Genomic DNA, 20,798 nt, shown 5'->3' with positions numbered 1-20,798 from the left:
AATTATCAGCTGATTTTACGGTTCCCCTGATCATGATAGCTTGGATTTATATGGCACCTTCCAAGGTAAAGGCCACTTTACAAAGCAAGGAAACAAAGAACATAATATTTAGATTAAACATATCAGGCTGGATGATACGGACAGAAGTTAAGAGAGTTAAACCGGAGTTAAAGTTCAGTCCATAATGAGTGTGTAGTGGGATTAGAGCTGCTTGTAGTCTTACTGCTGCAGGAAGGAACGACCTGTGATACCTCTCCTTCATGGAGCGTTGAAGATCCCTGCCGGGTTAAAGTTCAAGAGGGAAAGAGAGCAGAGCTGAGGACTGTGGGTGAGGTGATCGAGGAGACAGGAGGAGGAGGGAGTTATTGAGGAGGAGAGAGATTTAGTAAAGGATGCAGGACTTGGGTTAGAGTAGAGGCGATGTGCAGCTGAGTTGTGGACGTACTGGAACAGGCTGAGGGGACGATGACGTGTCCATGTCCTCCAGCTGTACACAAATGAACCCAAAATATCCTGTTTACTGTCTTGACTTCTTAGTGGAGAACTGGTGAACAACTTGAGCTTTAATTTCCAACTCTTTTAAAGAAGCTGGGACCAGAAACTAATTGTGAGTCCTGTTGTGGTTGTGGAAACTTTTGCTGACAAGGTTAAAGAGTAGAGGAGGAAATCCACCTCCTGTCTTCTGGCGGCTCGGTCCTGGAGACTTCACATCAGGATTAATGTTGGACTAATTGGATTTATGACCACAGGGATATTTTTCTGTGCATCTTTCCTGTTTTTAGTTTGATTGGATCCTGTAGTGTGGTTGTGCCTGTGTTTGGACAGCAGGGGGCAGTGCAGTCAGTGAAGTTCAACATGCCGCCCTGACATGGATTTCCTGCCTCGTCTGTTGTGTGTTGCCGTGGGTGTGCGTCGCCTGTTCATCATCCATCCTGTTTTTTAAGCCGACAGTCAGAGTCAGCACATGAGTTTGAGGACGAGGTGTGCGGCTCAACGAGCGACCTTTGACCTGTGCATGCATGGCACCGTTGCGGGAAGTGAACATGATCAGAGGCGGTCGGGTAGAAAACGGAAGAGGAGACGGAGAATAAGCTGACACACAACACAGAGACTCTGACAGACGTGTCACATCCATGAGGTCAATGGAAAAGGACGGGGCAGGGGTCAAAGGTCAAGATTGTTTCTACTGTAATAAGCACATTTCAAATTACGCAGCCGCCTGATGTTCGTGGTATTAATGATCTTGTTTTATCTCAATACTTCTTTCTTACTTACTTACATTGTCTTTCATGACGTTTTAATTGTTGGTCCTTGTTTGTCTCCTCAGGTCGTTAATGTCCCCTTGAGACAGAAATGCCCAGGACGTGACCTTGTCGTTCCCTAGAGTAACTACACTAACTTGAAACCATTGCATTTTATTTGTTTGAAATCACACTGTGCCGTTTAGAGAAACCAGGCGGTAAAACGGGTCTGCCACAAACCAGAAGGTCGGTGGTTCAATCCCGGCTCCTCCAGAGTTTTTCTGTTTCCAGCTTCAAAAAAGATCCAGAAGTTGTTTTGATGGTAAATATTCAAATGAGCCTGGAGGTCTGAGCGACATTAAAAAAACAAAAACAAAAAAAACAGGTTGTCTGGTTAAATGTTTTGAATCCGTCTGATCTGAAGCTGCTCGAGCTCTCATTTGTTTTGGTTTAGTCTCCGTGTCTGAGCTCGATGTTGTGTTTGTCTTGTGACGCTTCCCCTTCAGCTGCGACCGTGTTGTTTCAAAGTCTTTTTTAAACCCGCTGTTAGCGTTTCCCCCTTTTATTAGACAACGATGAAATCTGAAGTCTGTCGGGGCCTGAACCCAGAGGTCGGGAGGTCACAGGGTCGTCCATTTTAGCCGCTGTTGTTCTGGGTCGCGCAGCTGCAGTGCTGACGGACGCTTTCCAGGCTTGTTTGGACACATGCACGCACACGTGCACGCTCGGTGGCATCTGCAGCTCCAGAGAGAATCCACATTGCAGGTTAACGAGTGATGTTCGTTAAAGTTGTGCTAATCGATATTTCTGATCAAATTCCTCCCCCTTACCTCCTTCACTCCTCTCCTCTCCTCACCTGCCCGGCTGTCCTGTTTATAGAGCTTTTATTTTTATCCTGTTTTAATCCTCCTCCCGCTTCCTCCCTCCTTACTGCTCCTCCTCAGTTGCCCCCTTCTCTTTTCCTCTATTCCCTCCCTCTCTCCCCCAAACCTCCTTCTCATCCTTTCTTCTGCTTTTTCTTTTCTCCCCCCCACCTCTTCTCTCCTTGTCAAATCCTGACCTCCTTTTCCTCAAGTCCGTCTACTTTGTGCCTCCTCTCCTCCTTCTTATCAGATCATTTTCTAACTCCTTACCTGTCTTCCTCCCTAAATTTTGCTTTCTAGTTCTTCTTGTCTTCATGTCTCCCTCTCTCCTTCCTACCTGTACTTCCACTCCCCCCTTTTCCTTCATGGCCCTCTTTTCCTTTCTTATATCATCTCCCATCTCCTTCCCTCTCATTCCTTCCTTCACCTCCTCTTCTTCCATCCTTTCTCGTACCATCCTCTTCCCTCCTTTTTGTTGTTCAGTTTTCCCTTCTCCCTCCTTCCTCTCCTCCCATCTTTCTTGTGTTTATGTTGCTAGCTCCTAATGTCAAGCCAGTAAACACTGCTCCTCCTCCTCCTCTCTTAATCTAACTCGCCTCTCAGCCTGACCCAACCTCCCTCCTCTCTCTCTTTTACACTCTGTCTACCTCACTCACTCACTCAGTCACTACTTTAACTGCGACTCTGCTCGTTCAGTTCATTGTTGATTTGTGTCTGTGATCAAAGTCTGGATAAACGGAGCCGAGGAATCTGCAGAGACTTTTAACTGAGAGTAAGTGACAACCTGTGTGTGTGTGTGGCTCAGTCCAAACGTCAGATATCTCTTGTCGTGTCTTTTTATTGTAAGAAGTACGTCCTATTATATTATTATAAACTAACTGAAGTAAAAAGCTAAATATCTTTTGTGGTGTAAGAAGTAAAGGATCAGTTTCGTTTGAGGACGGTCGTCTCTTAGAATCCGTCCAGTTGTTGCTCATTTTTATGGATAAACTAATATTTAAAAACTAAATAACAACTACTACAAAATAAAATCATCGTCACCTTTTGGAAAACAACTTTGAAACTCATGGGGACTGTGCAGGATCCCCCGATTAACTCCTCCAAACTTCTCCTCCAAAAGATTATTCAAGAAATCTAAACTTAAGGATGCTAGAAATAGCACATGCTGTGTAAATAGCACATAAATAAGCATTTGGCATCATCCCACTAATCCCCTTCCGTTGAATTCCAGATAGCAGAGAGAGTGTGATGCCCCGAAACTGTCTCTCTGTGTGAGTGTGTGTGTCTGTGTGTGTGCACGTTGCCAGTTTAGTCAGAACTGACACAATACTTCTGCTGTGTCGACGTACAACCTGTTTCTGTGGCTCAGCCTGAAGTCTCTGGCACTGCCCAGGGGCCTATTAGTGCTGCCTGTCTGTTTACGTGTGTGTGTGTGTTCTTTCTAGTCAGTGTTGGCGTGAATGTAAGTACGCACCTGTGCATACTAATGTGTTTGAGGCTCAGTTGTGATGTGTTTTTCGAGATGATGAGGCTCCAGATTAATCGAATGAAAACACAACGTGCTGATGAATAATGAGAAAACAATTTCATTACAGAAGTAATCGTTCAGGAGAACAGAGCATTATTCACGTGTCCATCACGTGAAATACGAGGTCATGCTTGTGTTGTGGAGATAATATAAACCCCATGTGTGGAGGCTTTATTCATTTCTGCTCCTGTACACCTCGGTCCTGAGACGCGGGTCAGTTTATGTAACACTGATGTATTTTCAGATGAAAATAGACTTGGGAGAAAGAGCCACTATAGAAAAACATTTGTCCTCCACCCGTGAAGCGGCAAAAACCCCTGAGGGCGGAACAGGAGCTGCAGCGAGTGGGATCATATATAATGTGTTAACTGGAGTGAACTGGGAAACACATTCAACCACAGAGCTGGTGACCAGTTCATTTCTTCCACGAGATCGGAAACAGATCTTTCAAACAGTTTGTGATAAGATTTTAACATAAATACAAGGAAGCAACATGTTTGGATATATTGATTATAAATAAAACACCATCAACCTCAAGAAGAATGAGAATTATTATTATTATTATTTGAATGTGTCCTGCGTCACCCCCTCAATCGTTTTTTTTGAGTAATCCTGCCAAGAGACAAAAGGGCTATGACAAGATAACCTCGTTGGGGAGTTCTGGTGTCAGCTGCTTATCTCTGCTCGGCATTAGACATTAAAGGAAGATTGCCGACGCGTCTCCACTTCCTCCCACGCCACAAAAAATAACGGCAAAAAAAGTGAGTAGGCATGTTGCACTTCTGACGTCATCGGCCGTCTTTCACCCTGTTTATCTTGCTGTAAGGAACAAACTTCACAGTTCATCATCACTTATCTGTCCATCTTTATTTACAGTGCACCAAAACATAATCTAACCAAAGCAGGAATTCCACCAAATCTTAACCTGCCTGGAGGGTTTGTTTCCCCACAGCGATGGAAAAAGCACAATTATGTTAAGTGTGATGGCCACAATTAAAACTTTTCCATTAATTCAGGGAAAAACAAACTACCTCATGAAAGGAAACGAGTCGCAGTGTTTAGTACCTGTCTCATTTGCACAGTTTTGCCCGGTAGGCCCGGGGTTAATGATGAGACGCACGTGGCACATGGAACACAAACACCCATGGGAGAAGAGAATAAACACAGTCACATTAACAGCGGCCCTGACGGAGTGAGGCAGAGACGGATAACGGAAAGACGGGATCGGGATTTAAAAACAACGGGGGAGTGACGAAGCATCTGTTAGCGATCACAACACATTTATCTCTTTATCAGTCAAGGGAAACAAAAATACACAAACCTGATGTTAACACTGCTCAAAAATATGCACGTAATCACAAACACTTGTTTTATTGCCTGTTTAGTCTTGTAGCTCGTTTTTTTTTTTAATGCAGTGTAACAAACAGGGAGAAAATTACAGAGTTACTTCTCTAATGGGATGTTTGCAGAAGTCAGTGCTGCTTTGTGTTATGTTCTTGTCGTGTAACGTTCTTCCTGATGTCGTCATAGGATTTAGAAGATTGCGTTCACCTTCATCGGCGACCGAGAACATCTGGAAATGGTCGGGAGGGGAGGAGGGGGATGGGGAGGGGTGCAAGAAAATAACAATAGTTTGTCTTTACTTTAAATTAACTTCTCTTTAACATCTGGGAAACTGAAACATCTTCCCAACTCTTGGTTAATTCATTTAAAACCTTCTGCGACGACCGGGCTCTTGGACGGATTGAGTTCTGTGGTCCGGCTCGAATGACACATCGGTTCACGGAGTAATTACGCTGTTAGCTCGAGGGCTCAACTGTCTTCTTCAAGCATGTGTTTCTTTGCAGAAATGTTTGGGTGAAGTGTAGTTTTCATTCATTTCATTGCTGCTGCCCCCCCCCCCCCCCCCCCCCCCCCCCCCCTCTCCTCCATCTTCCTGTGTGGTTTGTCAGTCATGTGGTTTGAATTGTCTCTCTCTCTTCTTGGGTCCTGCTGTTGACGAGAGCCACACAATTGGACAGAAAGCGTGGGGGGGGGGCCGGGAGGCATCAGGACATAAATTGTCGAATCTTTGTCTTTGGACCTCGAGGGAGGACGGACAACAAACTTTGAAGAACCACATCAGTGGGGTCAAAAATGTGAAGCATCTCAAACACGTGGTTGATTCTTGGAGTTTGGTCGTATTTTCTCCTCACCTCAGGCCCCACGTAGAGTTCGCTCGTCTATATTCCAGTTAATTGGTCTGTTTTTGAATTAAATTAATCTGCTGAAGTATTTTCTGCTCCGGAATCGAACGGAACAAAGGAGCCAAACAACACCGGAGTGGCTCAGCATGTCGTCTGTCTCGTTAGAAATCAACGACATGTGGGAACTGCTCCTCACAAGCGTCTCCGACAGCGACTTGGTTTGAGGTCGATGACTGGCGGCGCTGTTTTGCATGTGACGGCTTCATGACCATTTGCCTGAAGCCACTGGAACGATGTGGGGTCGCTCGATTGAGGAAGGAGGGAACTGTTTATCCTTGAAAGCAGAATTTAAGTTGCTGTGCAGACTTTGCAATAGAAATGAAAAGATACAGTGAATTCCTTGAAATCATAAACAATCACGCACTGGAAGTTGAAACGTCAGGAAAAGGCGAATGACTTCGTGGATCATCTGGAAATTAATGGAATTCTTGACATTGTTTTCATAGCAGATTGTAGCGGATGAGAAATTTGAGTTTTCAGCTCCACTCACGGAGGAAATTGCTCAACACGACTGTTCAGAGTTAATTTGTTTGGGAGCAGGATTACGCAAAAAAAAAAAACTACTGAGCAGATTTCCACACTTGGTTGAAGCGTGTGATACGGACCAAGACAGAACACATTGCAATTTGGAGATTCTCATAGATTTTCCAGGAAGGACGGATATTTATGTAATTGGGTGCAGCTTGATCGAATTTGAGGAACTTGTCCAAAGCGGTGGAATGTGCTCGGTGCCAGCAGGATTACTGAAAAACTACCGGGACATTTTTGATTAAACTCTGTCGAGGGGTGGGGCGTGACCCGAAGGATAATCTGTTACACTTTGGAGCAGATCTAGGATTTATTTTCTACTTTCTTTAACATGGAGCGATGCGGCTAGATTAGCCTCTGCAGGGTTACGTGCTCTGTGAGCGGCCTTCTCGTTTTTAAAAGCAGCTCCACTGTATTTGGGCTCTGACGGAACATTATTATTATTATTTGGTTGAGAAAGAAGTCGATGATCTAATGTTTAAAAAAAACTTCTCATTTAGTTTTAGAATGTTTTGAAAGCTGCTCTGACTCAAAATAAAAGGGAAATGATATATAATATAAGAGTTGACGCACAAACTCAGAAACAGGCAGCTCATTCTAAATGTCAATCCTTCCCCCACGGCATTTCAGACACCAAACCAAATCTGAGCGGCGACGACCATTTTTCTTTTTACGTGCGTGATGATGTCGACGTGTGAGATAATGCATAGCTTCAACCGTCTGAGCGTGAGTCGTGACACTTTCACCGAAATGTCACGTCTAACCGCCGGCCTTTCAAAGAAGAAACCGTCGTTCCCACAGTTTTGTTTACAGCTGAACCTCTTTGTCGCTTTGAGACGACGTATGGAAGCTGCTTTCGTAGACGACGAAGACGAGGGCCTCAACGACCTCTGTGGTTTACCCGCTTTCACCACAGTCCGCTTGTCTGGTTACGTTTAGCGTTTATGGCCGAGGCAATTTTCCCCCAATCACGCTGTGCTGTGTGGGCTGAGGCCCCGCGCAATTACAGACATGAGACAGTGACACAGACGAGGACGTTCACTTGAAGAAGACGAGGATGAGACTTGAAGACCCACAGAGGATCTGCTGAGTGTCTCAACGGGATTTATTCAGGGTCTCCGCAGGTTTCAACGAGTTCAATTTAAGATCCGTGTGATAGACCAAGAGAAGGAAGGAATATATTAAGACTTTCAGAAGTTCAGATCATGAAATGTGAGACCCTGTTATTCCCGCTGCGGCAGTTCACTTAAATCTATAAAGTTCATTCTGCCTGAATTCCCGTCCTGTGCCTCAGCAGTTTCCTGTAGGAATTGAGGTCATATAGATTAGTCAAAGATTAGAATAAGAACTCTTATAGTCGGGAAATGTTCCGTCAGGGTTTTAAAATCCAGAGGAACCGGAGCGCTGCAGCAACGCTCGCACCGTAAAGACAGGAAACGGTTGATGGAGCTCATTCTACACATTTCAACCTCTCGGCCCCCGTTTCATAATCAGAAGCATCCAAAGCCTCGTTACTTAAGATTCGTGAGAGCGGCCGCTCCCGGGGATGTTCATCAAAAGAGACTCTGTGGCTGCCAGCAACGCATGACGTTGTCGTCCCCCCCCCCCCCCCCCCGATCCTCGCTCACACTGATTTCATGCGCGGGAACTCCGCTAATTTTACACAGAAGTCTCTGTCTGCTATTTACGAAGAGCGCGACTCAGCGTGTGAAAACCGACGTGACTGTTATGAATAAACAAATTCAGGATCGTCCACGTCTGTTGATTCAGTTCTGATTATTTCTTAGATCTGATCTTTATGGAAGTGAAGTATTTATTTTCTAGATTTCCTCCGAATGCCTCCTGCCTGTTTGTGAAACTATTTAATCATGTTTAATATTTATTAGCTGTTGGATTTAGATGCTTTTGTGCAAAACCCCTCAGATTCAGAACGTCCCTCGGGGTTCGCTTCAGGTTTTGGTCACGAAACAACAGATTTGTGTCTGTTTTGTTGAACACGTTGTGAATCTCTGACCTCAGATCTGGTTTGTGTTTGTCTGGATCTCGTTAACCTGTGGTCACAGCGTCCCGCTGCCACTTTACTCCCACACTCTCTCACTGCGGTTCACATTCACTTCTGATTTTCAGATTGTTCTGTTTTTTTTTTTGGTTTCCTCCGTCTCTGTTAAAACCTCAATATCCTGCTTCGACTCCCACTTCTTTTATTGTTCTCTCCATCGTTGCCACAGCTCTTTACATTGGTCCCAGTCCACCTGAAGCTCAGTGAGGAGTTTTTATAATTCACCAAAACTCCAATTTCAACAAACGCATTCCAAAGAGCAGATTTTCAAAAAAATGTGCCCGACACAAAAATAATAATTGAGAGGAGAAGAAGCTCACTCAGAATATCTGTTCGGAAATATATATCTGCTGTATACGAAGTATTTTCTGTAACTAAGCAACCAAAAGCAGAGAAGACAATTCCGATGTGATGTGAGAGGCAGAAATTGTTTAAGAGACGGAGGGAAGATCAGTCAACAGCATTAAAATGCATTTTCAATTTATTCATATCCCCGATGAGTCGTTAAACTAAGTTCACGTCTTCCTCCATCATTTTCTATCAATCATTAAACCAAGGAAGGATCCAGTTCAGTGACATCAGTAAACGCTTACACTTTATTATCCCCCTGGTGTCCGCCCCCTCCTCTGCCGTGGCTCGCCTCCCAGTTCGAGAACCACCTTCTTAATTTAGGACGCTGACGCATTCAGAGCCTGAAGCTTACTGTGTGTGTTTGTGGCTGCAGGAGAAGAAAAAGCCTCGAATGTTAAAGCAGAATAATCTCAGATGTTTTAAATGCAGGAGGAAAAAATAAAAAAGGTTTTTTTATCTTGAATGTGTTTCAGGACACAGAGAATAAAACTGTCCGCTAGAGAATTTCTAAAAGTGAATTCCATCAACTGACAAGTGTTTTCTGTTAAGTGTTTCATGGCGTTGTTCATTACACCCCAGAGTCTTTTCAACAACGAAGCATGTTTTTCTTTTACTTCCTTTATTTGAATCTTCCGCTGGGATTGTGATGTGACAGCTGATGTCTTGTTAGAGTCTGATCATAAGATTAAAGCACTGATTGCAATCGAGTTTTCTGTTTTTGCCTTTTGATGCCTTTGTTCCTTTTCAAGAACTTGATGGTTGGTTGATTTGCGATTAAAGATGAAACCAGTAATAGTTTTGTTTAAATTCTCCGACCTAGCAGGAGGGTTGATGTACGCTGATTAGAGGACGGTCGCTGGTTTAAGTCCCCGCCTCGCTCACCCCGTCCACTCTCTCCTCTCTGCAGGGGGACCACACGTGGGCGACCATGTTGGGCCAGAGCGTGCGGTTGCAGCCGGTGCCCATCCAGAGCCTGTCGGAGCTGGAGCGAGCCAGGCTACAGGAAGTGGCCTTGTTCCACCTGGAGGAGCGAGACCTGGACTTCAAGATCAGCATCCCGAGAGGTAGGAGAATTATTCATTTGACTCTAAAAGATCATAAGTGACTAAATGAACATCATGTTGAAGAAGACTTGAAACTAGAGCTTGAGACATAAACTCCTGAGGAAACTGTTTACTGACGTTATCAAGTCAAGAGCTGACTCATGATAACGTAGCGTAATGTCGTCAGTGTGACTTTCAATGGTTTGTCTTGCTCGTGATGACGAGGTCGACCTGGCGCCGGTTGAAGGATAAATACCCGTCTGAGTGAATCTGAGCAATGAAGTGTGAAGTGAGGAGAAGCCTGTGAGATCTGACAACTTTTCTCTGGTGGTCGGAGAAAACCGTTTGTTCGTGATAAGAAAAGTGCAAAGGATGCTTCAGGATGAGTTTATTTATCTGCTCGTGTCGCTCTGTATCTGAAAATACCTGAACTATCTCCAGACCTCAGGTCAGCGGTTTTTAATCTGTGGGGCTGATGAGGACACACCTCAGTAATATGAGACGAGCTGCGGGGATTTAAAGCATAATATCAGGAATCATCTTTTTTTAAATCAAATTAAAATAATAAAAGCAATAAAATAATAAATAAAAAAGGAATAAAGGAAAGTGTGTAAACTGTTTTTTTAAAATCTTAAATCACCTCGGGAGCGTTTGAATCTTTGATTTACTTTTTTTAATAAAATAGATTTTCCAGCTGAGTGAGACTGAATGTGACTTGAAGCTGCTTTAAACTTCAGAACCAGTTGTTTCTCTGGTGTAGATAAAAAATATATATATATAACTCTTGCGGGAGACCTCGTTCTAACATCAGGAGAAACTTCAGTCTCAAGGCCCTCAAGGAAACAGGCCCGCGGATTTCTGCAGAACTTTATCATCTTGGACATTTGATTTACGGCCAGTGATGCAATCTGTGTTTGTGAATCTCTTCCTCCAAATGAGTTCCAGCTTACAGATCTGTTCCAGTGGCAAAACCACAATCATGGGACGGAAGATGTCAACATGTTTGTTGGTCTGCAGTGAGAATGTAGCTTCGAGGCTAAACTCCCGCCGACCGTTGATCTTGTGTTTATAGATTTTCTAAAACGCAGGAGAAGAACATTCACTTTAAAGAGGATTATGAGTTTATCTGCATGTTTTATCAGACACGAAACTTATTTTACATGCTTCAGCACAGAGAGACACTTTTCTGAGGCGTGGAAATCAAGAATGCACGCGAGCACGAATAATCTGCAATAACAGCAGAGGATCCCTCAGCTCTCTTCCTCTGCTGATGTTTACGTGCGCAATAATTCCTCTTCACGGCACCAGACTATTTCTCAACCGCTTGTTTTTGTCCGTCTGAACTCTAAAGCACTGAATCCAGCCGACGTGAAGCGAGAGAGGTTCACCAGTATCCGGTCAATCCGTCAAACACTCCACAGACTGAACAACCAGAGGTTTTCCCTCGTGTTTATTGGTCGGAGTGTGTGTGTGTGTCTGTGTTTCTCCTGTGAGACAGTTGGTATGTAAGCGTCTTTTCTCAGACTCCACCACTCTCTCCCAGGCTGTTGTTCTCTCTCAGGATGATTAACCTCTGACCCGCCTCGACCACGTCGGTCGTTCAGGCTGTGTGTTTTTCGAAACCGTCGCCAATAAACAGAGGACGCTCAGTTCTAACCCCCTCAACTGTCCCATCAGCCCCCTTGTGAAATGTCGGGGTGAGTCCACGTGAGAAGCAGGTGCTGTGGCTCAGGAGGTAACCAGAAGGTCGGTGGTTCGATCCCTGGCACCCCCAGTCTTCATTCTGAATCTACGCAGATGACATCATTCGTTTTGAGAACGATAAAACCAACAGTGGCGGCGGCTTCTGTTTTACGGTTGAATTTTAGTTTCCAGAGCATCGACTCTGTGAGACAGTGTGGGAATATTCCTCCTCAGTTTCTCCCCTGGGGTCAGATCTCCGCGGTCCACTCGGAGTCTGTCATGGTCTGAGCATCACCTCCCACCACGCCGCCTGCTTCGGGTCTCTGTTGCTTCGTCTCCTCACGACCTTGCACTCGTCTATAGTCTCTCCTCACTTCTCTCCATCCCAAATATCTTTCTTTATATCCTCCTCCTCCTCCTCCTCCTCCTCCTTCTTGTTCACTTTCCTCGGAGGAATCTGTGTCATAAAACCTCTGGGGGGGTTTTTTTTTTACGAGCAGATTTATGTCCAGCACATGCACGGCCTCATGTGCTGGCATTTAAATAAACCAGGTGTGGATGAGTGTCCGATAGTTTCATTGTTGACGGGTCGGTGGTTGTGAGTCGTTGTGGTCAGGAGTTCGTTCTCATGCCCTCGTGCTCTGATTCTTTACTGGGACCAGCTCTCTCTCCCTCTGTGATCGATTTCCGTCTCAATGTTTCTCACTCTCCTTCTCCCTTGGTTTTCTTCTTTCGAAATTTAATCAATTGAAACAGAAGCATCTGTTTTATTATATCTAAAAAAAAAAAAAAAGATAATAGAATAAAGACAGATGCAGAGTGTTGGATTGACCCATGATGCATTTCACCAAAACTTTCTGCCAACGACGATTAATGATGCAAAACTGCAGGAAAATCTATTTGAGTGTGTTTTCGTTGGACGCTCTGCGCTCGTCCATTATCTTCGCTCTGTGTGAACGTGCGTTATGTAATCAGACTTTGTTCATACATGTGCACACACAAACACGGCTGGAGGTGGCGTGTGTGTGAGGGAGGGGCCAAGCGCTTTGGAAATAAACTTCAATTTCCTGCAGTCATGGGAATTTGACCCCTTTTATCCCGACGACACACACACACACACACACACACACACACACAGAGACAAAAGCTCTTTCTGTTTCTTTCCCTGCTTTTGTAAATCAGTTCTGTCGTTCCCTGTGCACGAGTATCACACATATTTCAGGAGGAACAACATGCGACGCAGGGAACGCCGCTCCGTCCTTAATAGGGAAAAGACCCAACTTTGAATCATTGATTTCTAAACAGCAGCTTTACAAATCCAAACAATGGCTTCTTCTACGTAAACCTGGTGCTGGAGGATGTACGGCTCGTAAACAATAAAAAAAAGAGAGAGAGGGCTATAAAAATAGACTCACACAGAGCTGCTTTAACAAATGTCTCACCACCACTGACACACACACACACACACACTGTTAGAAAACATGAGTGTCGCTGAGCTGGAAATGTTCTAACGCTCCAGTTATTCACAGAAATTCAAGAGAAATTAGATTTAATGTTTTAAGATCTCCTTGTGTAAATGCTGATAGCTTGTTGTTGTTCTACGTCAGCAGAGGAATTATTGAAATGCATTCGATCACACCGACAAAAATCAGATTTCTGAATGTTCACTCTACATTCTCCTTCATTTTCTTGCCCGTAAATGGATGTTTTCAACTTTTTTCTCACACACACACACACACACACACACACACACACACACACCAGATCCCTTTGTCTCTCACGTCTGTTCAAACAAACTACAAGGTCTCGTCCATTGTGACGGCTCCGCTCTGTTCTTTCAGGAGCAGCTAAGTGAAGGAGGAAAAGGTCGTGATGAGGTGAATTAGAGAAAGAGGTGGATGTTAAGTGTCTTTGTATAGACGAGTATTTGTGTAGCGATCCCTTATCAGTGGGGTTTGTTAACAAGCAATACACATGGGAGCACTTGTGTGTGTATTTATACACAGTTAATAACTAAATAAATCAGACCAAATAGACAGAAAGAAATAATCTTTGGGATATTTTAGATGGCCGCCCTCGCGTTGGAGATATTTTGACTCGATCAGCTCCAATGATCATTTTACTCACTGCAACTTATTTTTTTAACTTTTTTTTCTCCACAGAAATACGCAAACGGAGAAAATCCCTGCGCAGGAAGTTCGACTCCTTCTCAAAGGAGAAGAAGGAGCGAGGTGAGTTTGACGCGGGAACGCAGGCGTGTGGTTTGTCTGCTCCTGATAATCTCTGTTCCCATGTGAGTGTGTGTGTGTTGTGTTTCTGTGAAGCTGCTCTATGACCTGACTCCCACATGTTTTCTCCAGTAAAAAAAAAAATCACCGTCACAGGACAAAGTCTCTTCTGTCCACTGAGTCAGCTTCACCACCACTGACGTCCAGGTTTTTATTTCCCCCCCCCCACACACACACATTAATGGTCTCACACACTTGAAATACTGTGTTTATAAAGCACAAGAGGTTCGGGCCTGCGCTCTGACTCACGCCGGGTTCACCCAGTGGAGCTCGTGTTCCATTGTTGCTGCGTCGTTAAACAGAAACCAGACAATGAGCGAACACTCAGCTCCCTCGTCACCCAACAAAAACAACCACCGCAGCGACGGAGTTGACTGATTACTGGAAGAAACCAGCTCATGGTTATTAACTCCTTCTACACTGATTCAAGATTTCTGTTTTTTTTTTGTTTTTTTAAATGCCAAACCTGCAGTTTCTCTCAAATTAAAAGTAAAACCAGTCTAATTATTATTATTCCTGAGATCCCAAAACAAACCAGATCACCATTTCTTTTACAGTTACCACGCTGTAATCCCCTCACATGTAATCTGCTACCTGCTGACCCCTGAAGGCCACGCAGTCACGGCCTCCAGTAGTGGAGGAGCGGCGCCAGACGGAGCGCTGCCAGGTCCCAATGTTCTGAGTTTTGATTAGCAGGGTTAGCTGCAGCTAAGAGGCTGGAGGCAGGATTTACTGACCTGCAGAGACATCCTGGGAATGTGTTTGTGCGGCCGTGTGTGTTGGCTCCTGTGTTGACCTGCAGAGATAATCGCCTGAGAATCGAGAACATCTCTTTATTAGGCAGATGATTCACCGTGTGTCTCACACAGAGAGGGGGGGGGGGTAAAGAAAACAATGGAGGAGGTGAAGAATAAAAAGAGAAATTAAAAAAATCAGTATATCAAAAAAATTACCATCATTCCTTCAATTCTAAGGATGTCTGAAATCACCCACTTCTATATAAATGTCTATATAGACACCTGTACTATTTATATATCGCTAACAGTTGTGCTCTACTTTCCTGATGCATTGTGGGAAACAAGCAGTGCATTATATAGGGAATAAAAAAAACTTCTCTACAAAATGACGAACTTACTCTGAACCGATCAGTCAGTGATTCCGGACACAAGCCACGATGTTATTATTAATAAACTTTAAATAACCTTTACAAGATGAAATTCCACAGCTGCCTCATCTCCATGTCTCGCTGCTGTCTAACAAAACACCTCCTCCAGACGACTTCAGGAGAAGTTCCTCAGCTTCCTGTAATTTGCTGCTTTGTGTTTTCCCGCATGTTTCACTCTGAGTTTACTCACTGGAGGCCGGGTCGTGTTAACCAAACAAGAGTTTTTAGATTCAAAACGTCCTCCGGGGGGAGCGGTATTATCGTCCAGCTGCTCCGGTGGTGACAGAAAAATGGGGGCCGAGTGCTGAGCAGCATCTAAAGTTAGCTCGTCCACGTCTTCCAGTAACAGACAATGACCCGAGCTACAGGGACCCTGAAGAAAGAACAATCAGACTTGAACTATTCACACTGCAGCTGTTTTCCTGTCGGGCTTTTAGTGTTTGCTCAGGACATGCGTGTGTTTACCATGTAGCCTCACAGACATCACGTGAAGGTGTACATGTGTATGTGCGCAGCTGGAGCTGAGGCTTCTTCAGTTCTCACTGACCAAAGGGAGGTTTTGTTTTTTTAATCTCTGTGGGTCTGTGTTGAGTCGTAGAAAAGCTTTTCTCCTTTTCCACCAAGTTTACATCATCTCTCTGTTACCGTGTCGATTTCAACACAAAGGACTGTGACTTCATGGCGCTGCGGAGTTTAGGAGCGAGATGCAAATACTAATATTAATGAATAAAAAATTTCCAATACTGATGTATTTACTTTTTAAAAGATTAGAAACCTGAGATGTCGTCGTCAAACCCTCACGTCAAATAAATTCTTTAAAAATCTGCACACACCTGAGAAACTAGAACCCAAATTAAATGAACTTTGTGTAATTAAAAGATTCGTTAAGTGAGAACACCCTGCTGCTTGTTTCCACTTTAACCCTGTTGAGTTTGTCGAACTCACGAAACGAGAATTAAAGAAACTGTTGAATCTTTGGCCAACGTGTCTTAACTCTATGGTCACATGTGTTTTCCAACACGTCCAGCTATTAAGTCCTCGGGCGTTTTAATTTAAAACACCTCCAGCAGGAGCAGCTAGTCGTAGTTGGCATCGGATGCCAGCAAACGTGGCCAAACGTCAGGAGGAGGGTTCGGCTCAGCCGCTCCTGCCAACAGACGTCAGGCCTGAGGAATAATCACGAGCTTACTGATCAAACAGGGCCATCAAGTGCAGCGAGAGACACATTAACCTGTGACATCCATCAGGGGGATGGAGGCCGCTCTCGTTGGCAGGGACGTTGTGTTTTTTGGGTAACGCAGGAAAAAAAAAAAATCTTTCAGCCAACTCGAAGACAAATCGTCCGTCGCGGCAAATCAGAGCAAAGAATCTTTTAAAAAAAAAAACAACAAGCTGATATTAAAGGTGGACGCTCGGAGCAAGATGGAAATGGTGACTGATGTCGATGAGAGTTAAAGTTTCTCTGATGCCTCTAAATGAAACTATCACAACGCAAAACAAACACCGTCTGTGAGTTGTTGCTGAGTCGTCATTGCCCACAATCCACCTCTCTGACTTGTTGTGGTCATGTGATGCAGCGGAGCGAACGGATTCGCAGTTTTGGGGCGAACTCCTCCGGTGCGCTTCGCTGGCGCCGCGGTTAAGCCCGTATCAGTCTGAGTGTGATGTCTGGTTTGTGGCTGTGGCTGCTCTAACGGGATTAAGCGTTGATCGCCCTCTTACCCGCTCTCTCTGACCGCTCTGTCTATTCTTACACCGCTCGTCCACTTGACCCTCTAAGCTCTGTTTGAAGGATCATGAGTCGGTGGGGAACTGATTTCATTTTCCCACTCGACAAACTGGTTGTGGAGTATTTTGATCCTTCCGTGATGTCAGAGCTTTTAAATGTCCTCTTGTAAAATCACGTCTCTTCTCTCTCTCTCTCTCTCCCTTCCTCCCTCTGTCAGAATCGTCTCATAAGGCGTTCGGCATCCCGCTCTCCCAGGTCATCGCCAACGACCGGGCCTACAAGCGGCAGCAGGACGCCCTGAAGGAGAGCAGGCGGGACTGCCTGGACCTGGAGGCCAGCGTGCTGCGCTTCCGGGCCGAGAAGCGTCAGTTCTTCAACGGGAGCAAACCGCTGGTCAGCTCCTCGTCGATCACGGGCGGCGTTCCCGGGTCACCCTCCGCGAACTCCGTGGCACCGGCGCCCATTTTCGAAAACCAGAACAAACCGCTGTCGCCCACGTTTCTGGACAACAGCGGCCGAGGGCAGAGGAGGGTGAGCGGACACACTGACGTACAAACACACAGAATAAAAGTGACTTCGACAAAGATGCGGAAGAATAAAATACCTGACGCATCAGAAACAACAGGAAGTTTTGACCCTTCTCGAGTTTCAGTCGTGTTTTTCATGAAATTCCTGATTTAATAGTTCAGTGTTTTTCCTTTGTTTGGTTTGTGATGTGTTTTGAGAGCGACTCGAATTCTCTTATCGGTAAAATGAAAACTGGCAGCACTGTGGTTCCTCTCCGCCAAGTTTAATGGAAGAAAGTATGACACTGTGTGTGTGTGTGTGTGTGTGTGTGTGTGTGTGTGTGTGTGTGTGTGTGTGTGTGTGTGTGTGTGTGTGTGTGTGTGTGTGTGTGTGTGTGTGTGTGTGTGTGTGTAATGAAGGCCTCCAGTCCAGCCAGTTAATCTCTGGCTGCATCTCCAGCTGTAAACATTTTCACAACCCATTCCTCATTTTCCACAGTTGTGTGTTTGTGTTGTGGTGCTGTGTGTGTGTGTGTGTGCACGTGCACTTCTCTCCGCACTGATGTGAAAGCAGTGGTTACGTTAAGCCTGTAATAAGAGTCATTACAGCCTCAGAGCATCTTAATGGAACCTGAAGCAGCCGTGAAGTGCAGCTCACTGAGGCAAACACCACACACACACACACACACACACACACACACACACACACTTGGCTGGACGGGGTGACAGATGATGCAGCAGCTCGGTGTCGCTGCGTCGCGTCTCGTGCACTGATGGATAAACGTGCACAGACGGCGTGAAGGTTAACTTGGCGTCAGGGTGAAAGATGGAAGGGAAAAGTTTCTGCTGTGTCGATTAAAGCCTCCGTCACTGGAACCAGACGAGAGGCTCACCGAGGGTTTTTCCAGGTGAATGATCGTTTCTGTTTACGGGATGTTTGGACACTTAGAGCAACAAAACAATAAATCCTGAGTTGTGGTTGTGCAGCTACTGGAGATGATCTCAGACAGAAATGAAATAAATCTTTGATTTTATTTTTTTTTGGGCAGCGGCGTCCTGAGGAAGATTATTGGGGCCAGGAAATAAGACAAAGTGAAAGATTAAAGTCCTCAAATCCAGTTGGAGAAGTGACAGTACCTCCCAGGGTCACAGCTCCGTGTCTGTCACTGCTGCTACAGATTTTATTATTATAAGCTTAGTGAATTATCTTTTTTAAATCGTAGCCTGTGTGAAAAACATCCCCGTGTCACAGGTGAACTTTTCATTTCCACACTTCTGCTCCGTTAAGAACACCTGTTGTCCTAAAATACTCAAACACAACTTTTCATTTTTTACACTTTTCAGTCGTCACCGTGGACTTTCTGCACATTTCTTTTTGTTTTCGATAATTTCTTCTCCTTCCTCAGTCACCCTGCGTTCCTCTGGAAATCATTTTCAGGTCTCAGGCACAGTGATTCATGTTTCTGTGGAATATTAGTTCCCAGCTCCTCTGATATTTATTGGATGGCAGCGTTAAGGATGAAAAAAAAAAAGAGACGTCCATCTTGAAAACATTCTTTCCATTTTCTGCTGCCAGTGCATCAAGTTACGTTTTTCTCTTTCTCTCCATCCTGTCGTCTCCATCCTGTCTGTTTTTCAAATGTCCCGTTAAACTCCAGACTGTGATGATGAGGATTTTATCCTTTAACACCTGAAGTGTATGACCTGGCAAGAACTTCAATCTCAGAATAATAAACTAAACTCAGAGTTTGTTTCAATCAAAAAAAAACTAAAGAACTTTGAGGCAAAAGAAAAATTTTTTTTTTTTTTTCCCATTTTCCCAAAAAATAACATGAAAGTGTTGAAAGATAAACTTTTGTGCCATCTAGTGGAAACATATGTTATTGCATTTAGAGTATCACGTGTACAGAAATATTTTATTTAGTAAAAAGAATTGACGTCTGGATTCTCAATATATCACAGAGGGTTTATGAAAACATTTTGATGATCCGCACATTTCGAAACTCTTAATTTTATTAGATTAAATTAATTGAATCCTCTTCTCTCTGCAGGGAGGTTTATCGGTCGACTCCATCTCCGACCTGGTGGAGAGTCAGTCTCGGCTGCTGGAGGCTCTGCAGCTCTCCCACCCGGCCGAGCTGGAGCTGAAGAAGTCTCAGGGCGGCGGCTCGTCCGAGGGGAGGACCCAGACCAAGCTGAGCCTCAACCCCATCTACAGACAGGTGCCCCGAGTGCTGGAGAGGTGCTGCAGCCACATCGAGAGCCACGGTCAGACTCGAGCGGTCAAAGCCCCAAACTTTACATTTACGTCAGAGGGACACGGTTTAAGGTTTCATCGTCTGTGTAAATTGTACACGAGTAAAACGTGGATGTGGATTTTTTTTTCTCCTCAGGTCTTCAGACTGTGGGAATTTTCCGAGTCGGCAGCTCCAAGAAGCGAGTGAGACAGGTGACGACACTTCCTCTCGTCTTCAAGTTCTTTTAAATATGAGGAAAAAAAACAAGACCACGACATAGAACTGACAAAACAACAGACGAGAAACGTGTGGTTTACTTTTCGTTTTGAATTCTGTCCTCCCACGACCTTTTGACCTTTTTGACCTTGATTTGTCTTATGTTGTTTTTGAGTCGCTGTAATCTAACATCATAATCTAACCGGGGGTCGAACATACGACCACATCCTAACGATGCGGCCATCGCTTTTTTCCCCCTTAAGTAAAATCCTTAAAGGTTCAAATAACCTCTGACCTTTAAATCAGCAACATCATTTCCCCGTCATGTTGCTCAGTCTAAATTTTCCTCTGATCCACTCTCGTGTTTCCTGTCGCTCTGCGCTGGAATATAAAAATAATCCTCAAGTGACCAAGTGTTGATGTGTGAGATCCTGTTTTGGAGAAATCGCCTCCATCAGGGGAAAAGTGGCCTCAGTGAGGGAGTAACTGTGTGTGTGTGTGTGTGTGTGTGTGTGTGTGTGTGTGTGTGTGTTGTGTGTGTGTGTGTGTGTGTGTGTGTGTGTGTCAGCTGAGAGAGGACTTCGATGTGGGCGTGGACGTTCAGCTGGACGAGGAGCACAGCGTCCACGACGTGGCGGCGCTGCTCAAAGAGTTTCTGAGGGACATGCCCGATCCTCTGCTGCCCAGAGAGCTCTACCCCGCCTTCCTGCACGCCAACCGTACGACCCTCATTCACTATGACACACTGATGATGATGATGATGATGATGATCACGTGAACGTGTGTGAATTTGGCTTCAAACATTAACTCCTCCTATTCACGAACTGTGCTGCTCCTCCTCCTTCTCCTCCTGCAGTGTTGAGAGGAGCCGACCAGCTCCAGTACCTGCAGCACCTCCTCTACCTGCTCCCCCCCTGTAACTGCGACACTCTGCTGCGTCTCCTCACCTTGTTACACACCGTGCAGAGCTTCGCCCAGGACACCATCGGAACCCACGACGAGGAGGTACCTCATCGTTTTCTTCAGAACACGTTTCATTCTGTTTCTGGTTTTTCTAAACTAGAAGATTAGTAAAAAAAACTGGGAAGACGTTCAGGAGTTGAACTTTTAAGTTT

The 20,798-nt window shown here is 44.9% G+C and overlaps 1 protein-coding gene across 7 annotated transcripts in view; it reads left to right on the top strand.

The window, feature by feature from the left end:
- arhgap36 (Rho GTPase activating protein 36) overlaps positions 1-20,798 on the top strand; it is a 31,651-nt gene that overhangs the window by 9,008 nt on the left and 1,845 nt on the right. For 5 of the 7 annotated variants that reach the window (XM_069518644.1, XM_069518643.1, XM_069518649.1 and 2 more), the window contains 7 exons: positions 9,724-9,880; positions 13,705-13,773; positions 16,942-17,255; positions 19,282-19,498; positions 19,624-19,679; positions 20,252-20,402; positions 20,540-20,688. In XM_069518644.1, coding sequence (XP_069374745.1) covers positions 9,724-9,880; positions 13,705-13,773; positions 16,942-17,255; positions 19,282-19,498; positions 19,624-19,679; positions 20,252-20,402; positions 20,540-20,688 — 1,113 coding nt within the window. Of the gene's footprint in view, positions 1-2,685; positions 2,877-9,723; positions 9,881-13,704; positions 13,774-16,941; positions 17,256-19,281; positions 19,499-19,623; positions 19,680-20,251; positions 20,403-20,539; positions 20,689-20,798 lie in introns of those variants that run through there. The other 2 variants (XM_069518648.1, XM_069518645.1) reach the window with 1 other exon arrangement.

Source organism: Paralichthys olivaceus, chromosome 22, assembly GCF_024713975.1.
Source record: "Paralichthys olivaceus isolate ysfri-2021 chromosome 22, ASM2471397v2, whole genome shotgun sequence".
Lineage (NCBI taxonomy): Eukaryota > Metazoa > Chordata > Actinopteri > Pleuronectiformes > Paralichthyidae > Paralichthys > Paralichthys olivaceus.
The sequence above is the reverse complement of the archived record's forward strand: the minus strand, read 5'-3'. Positions and strand labels throughout refer to the sequence as shown.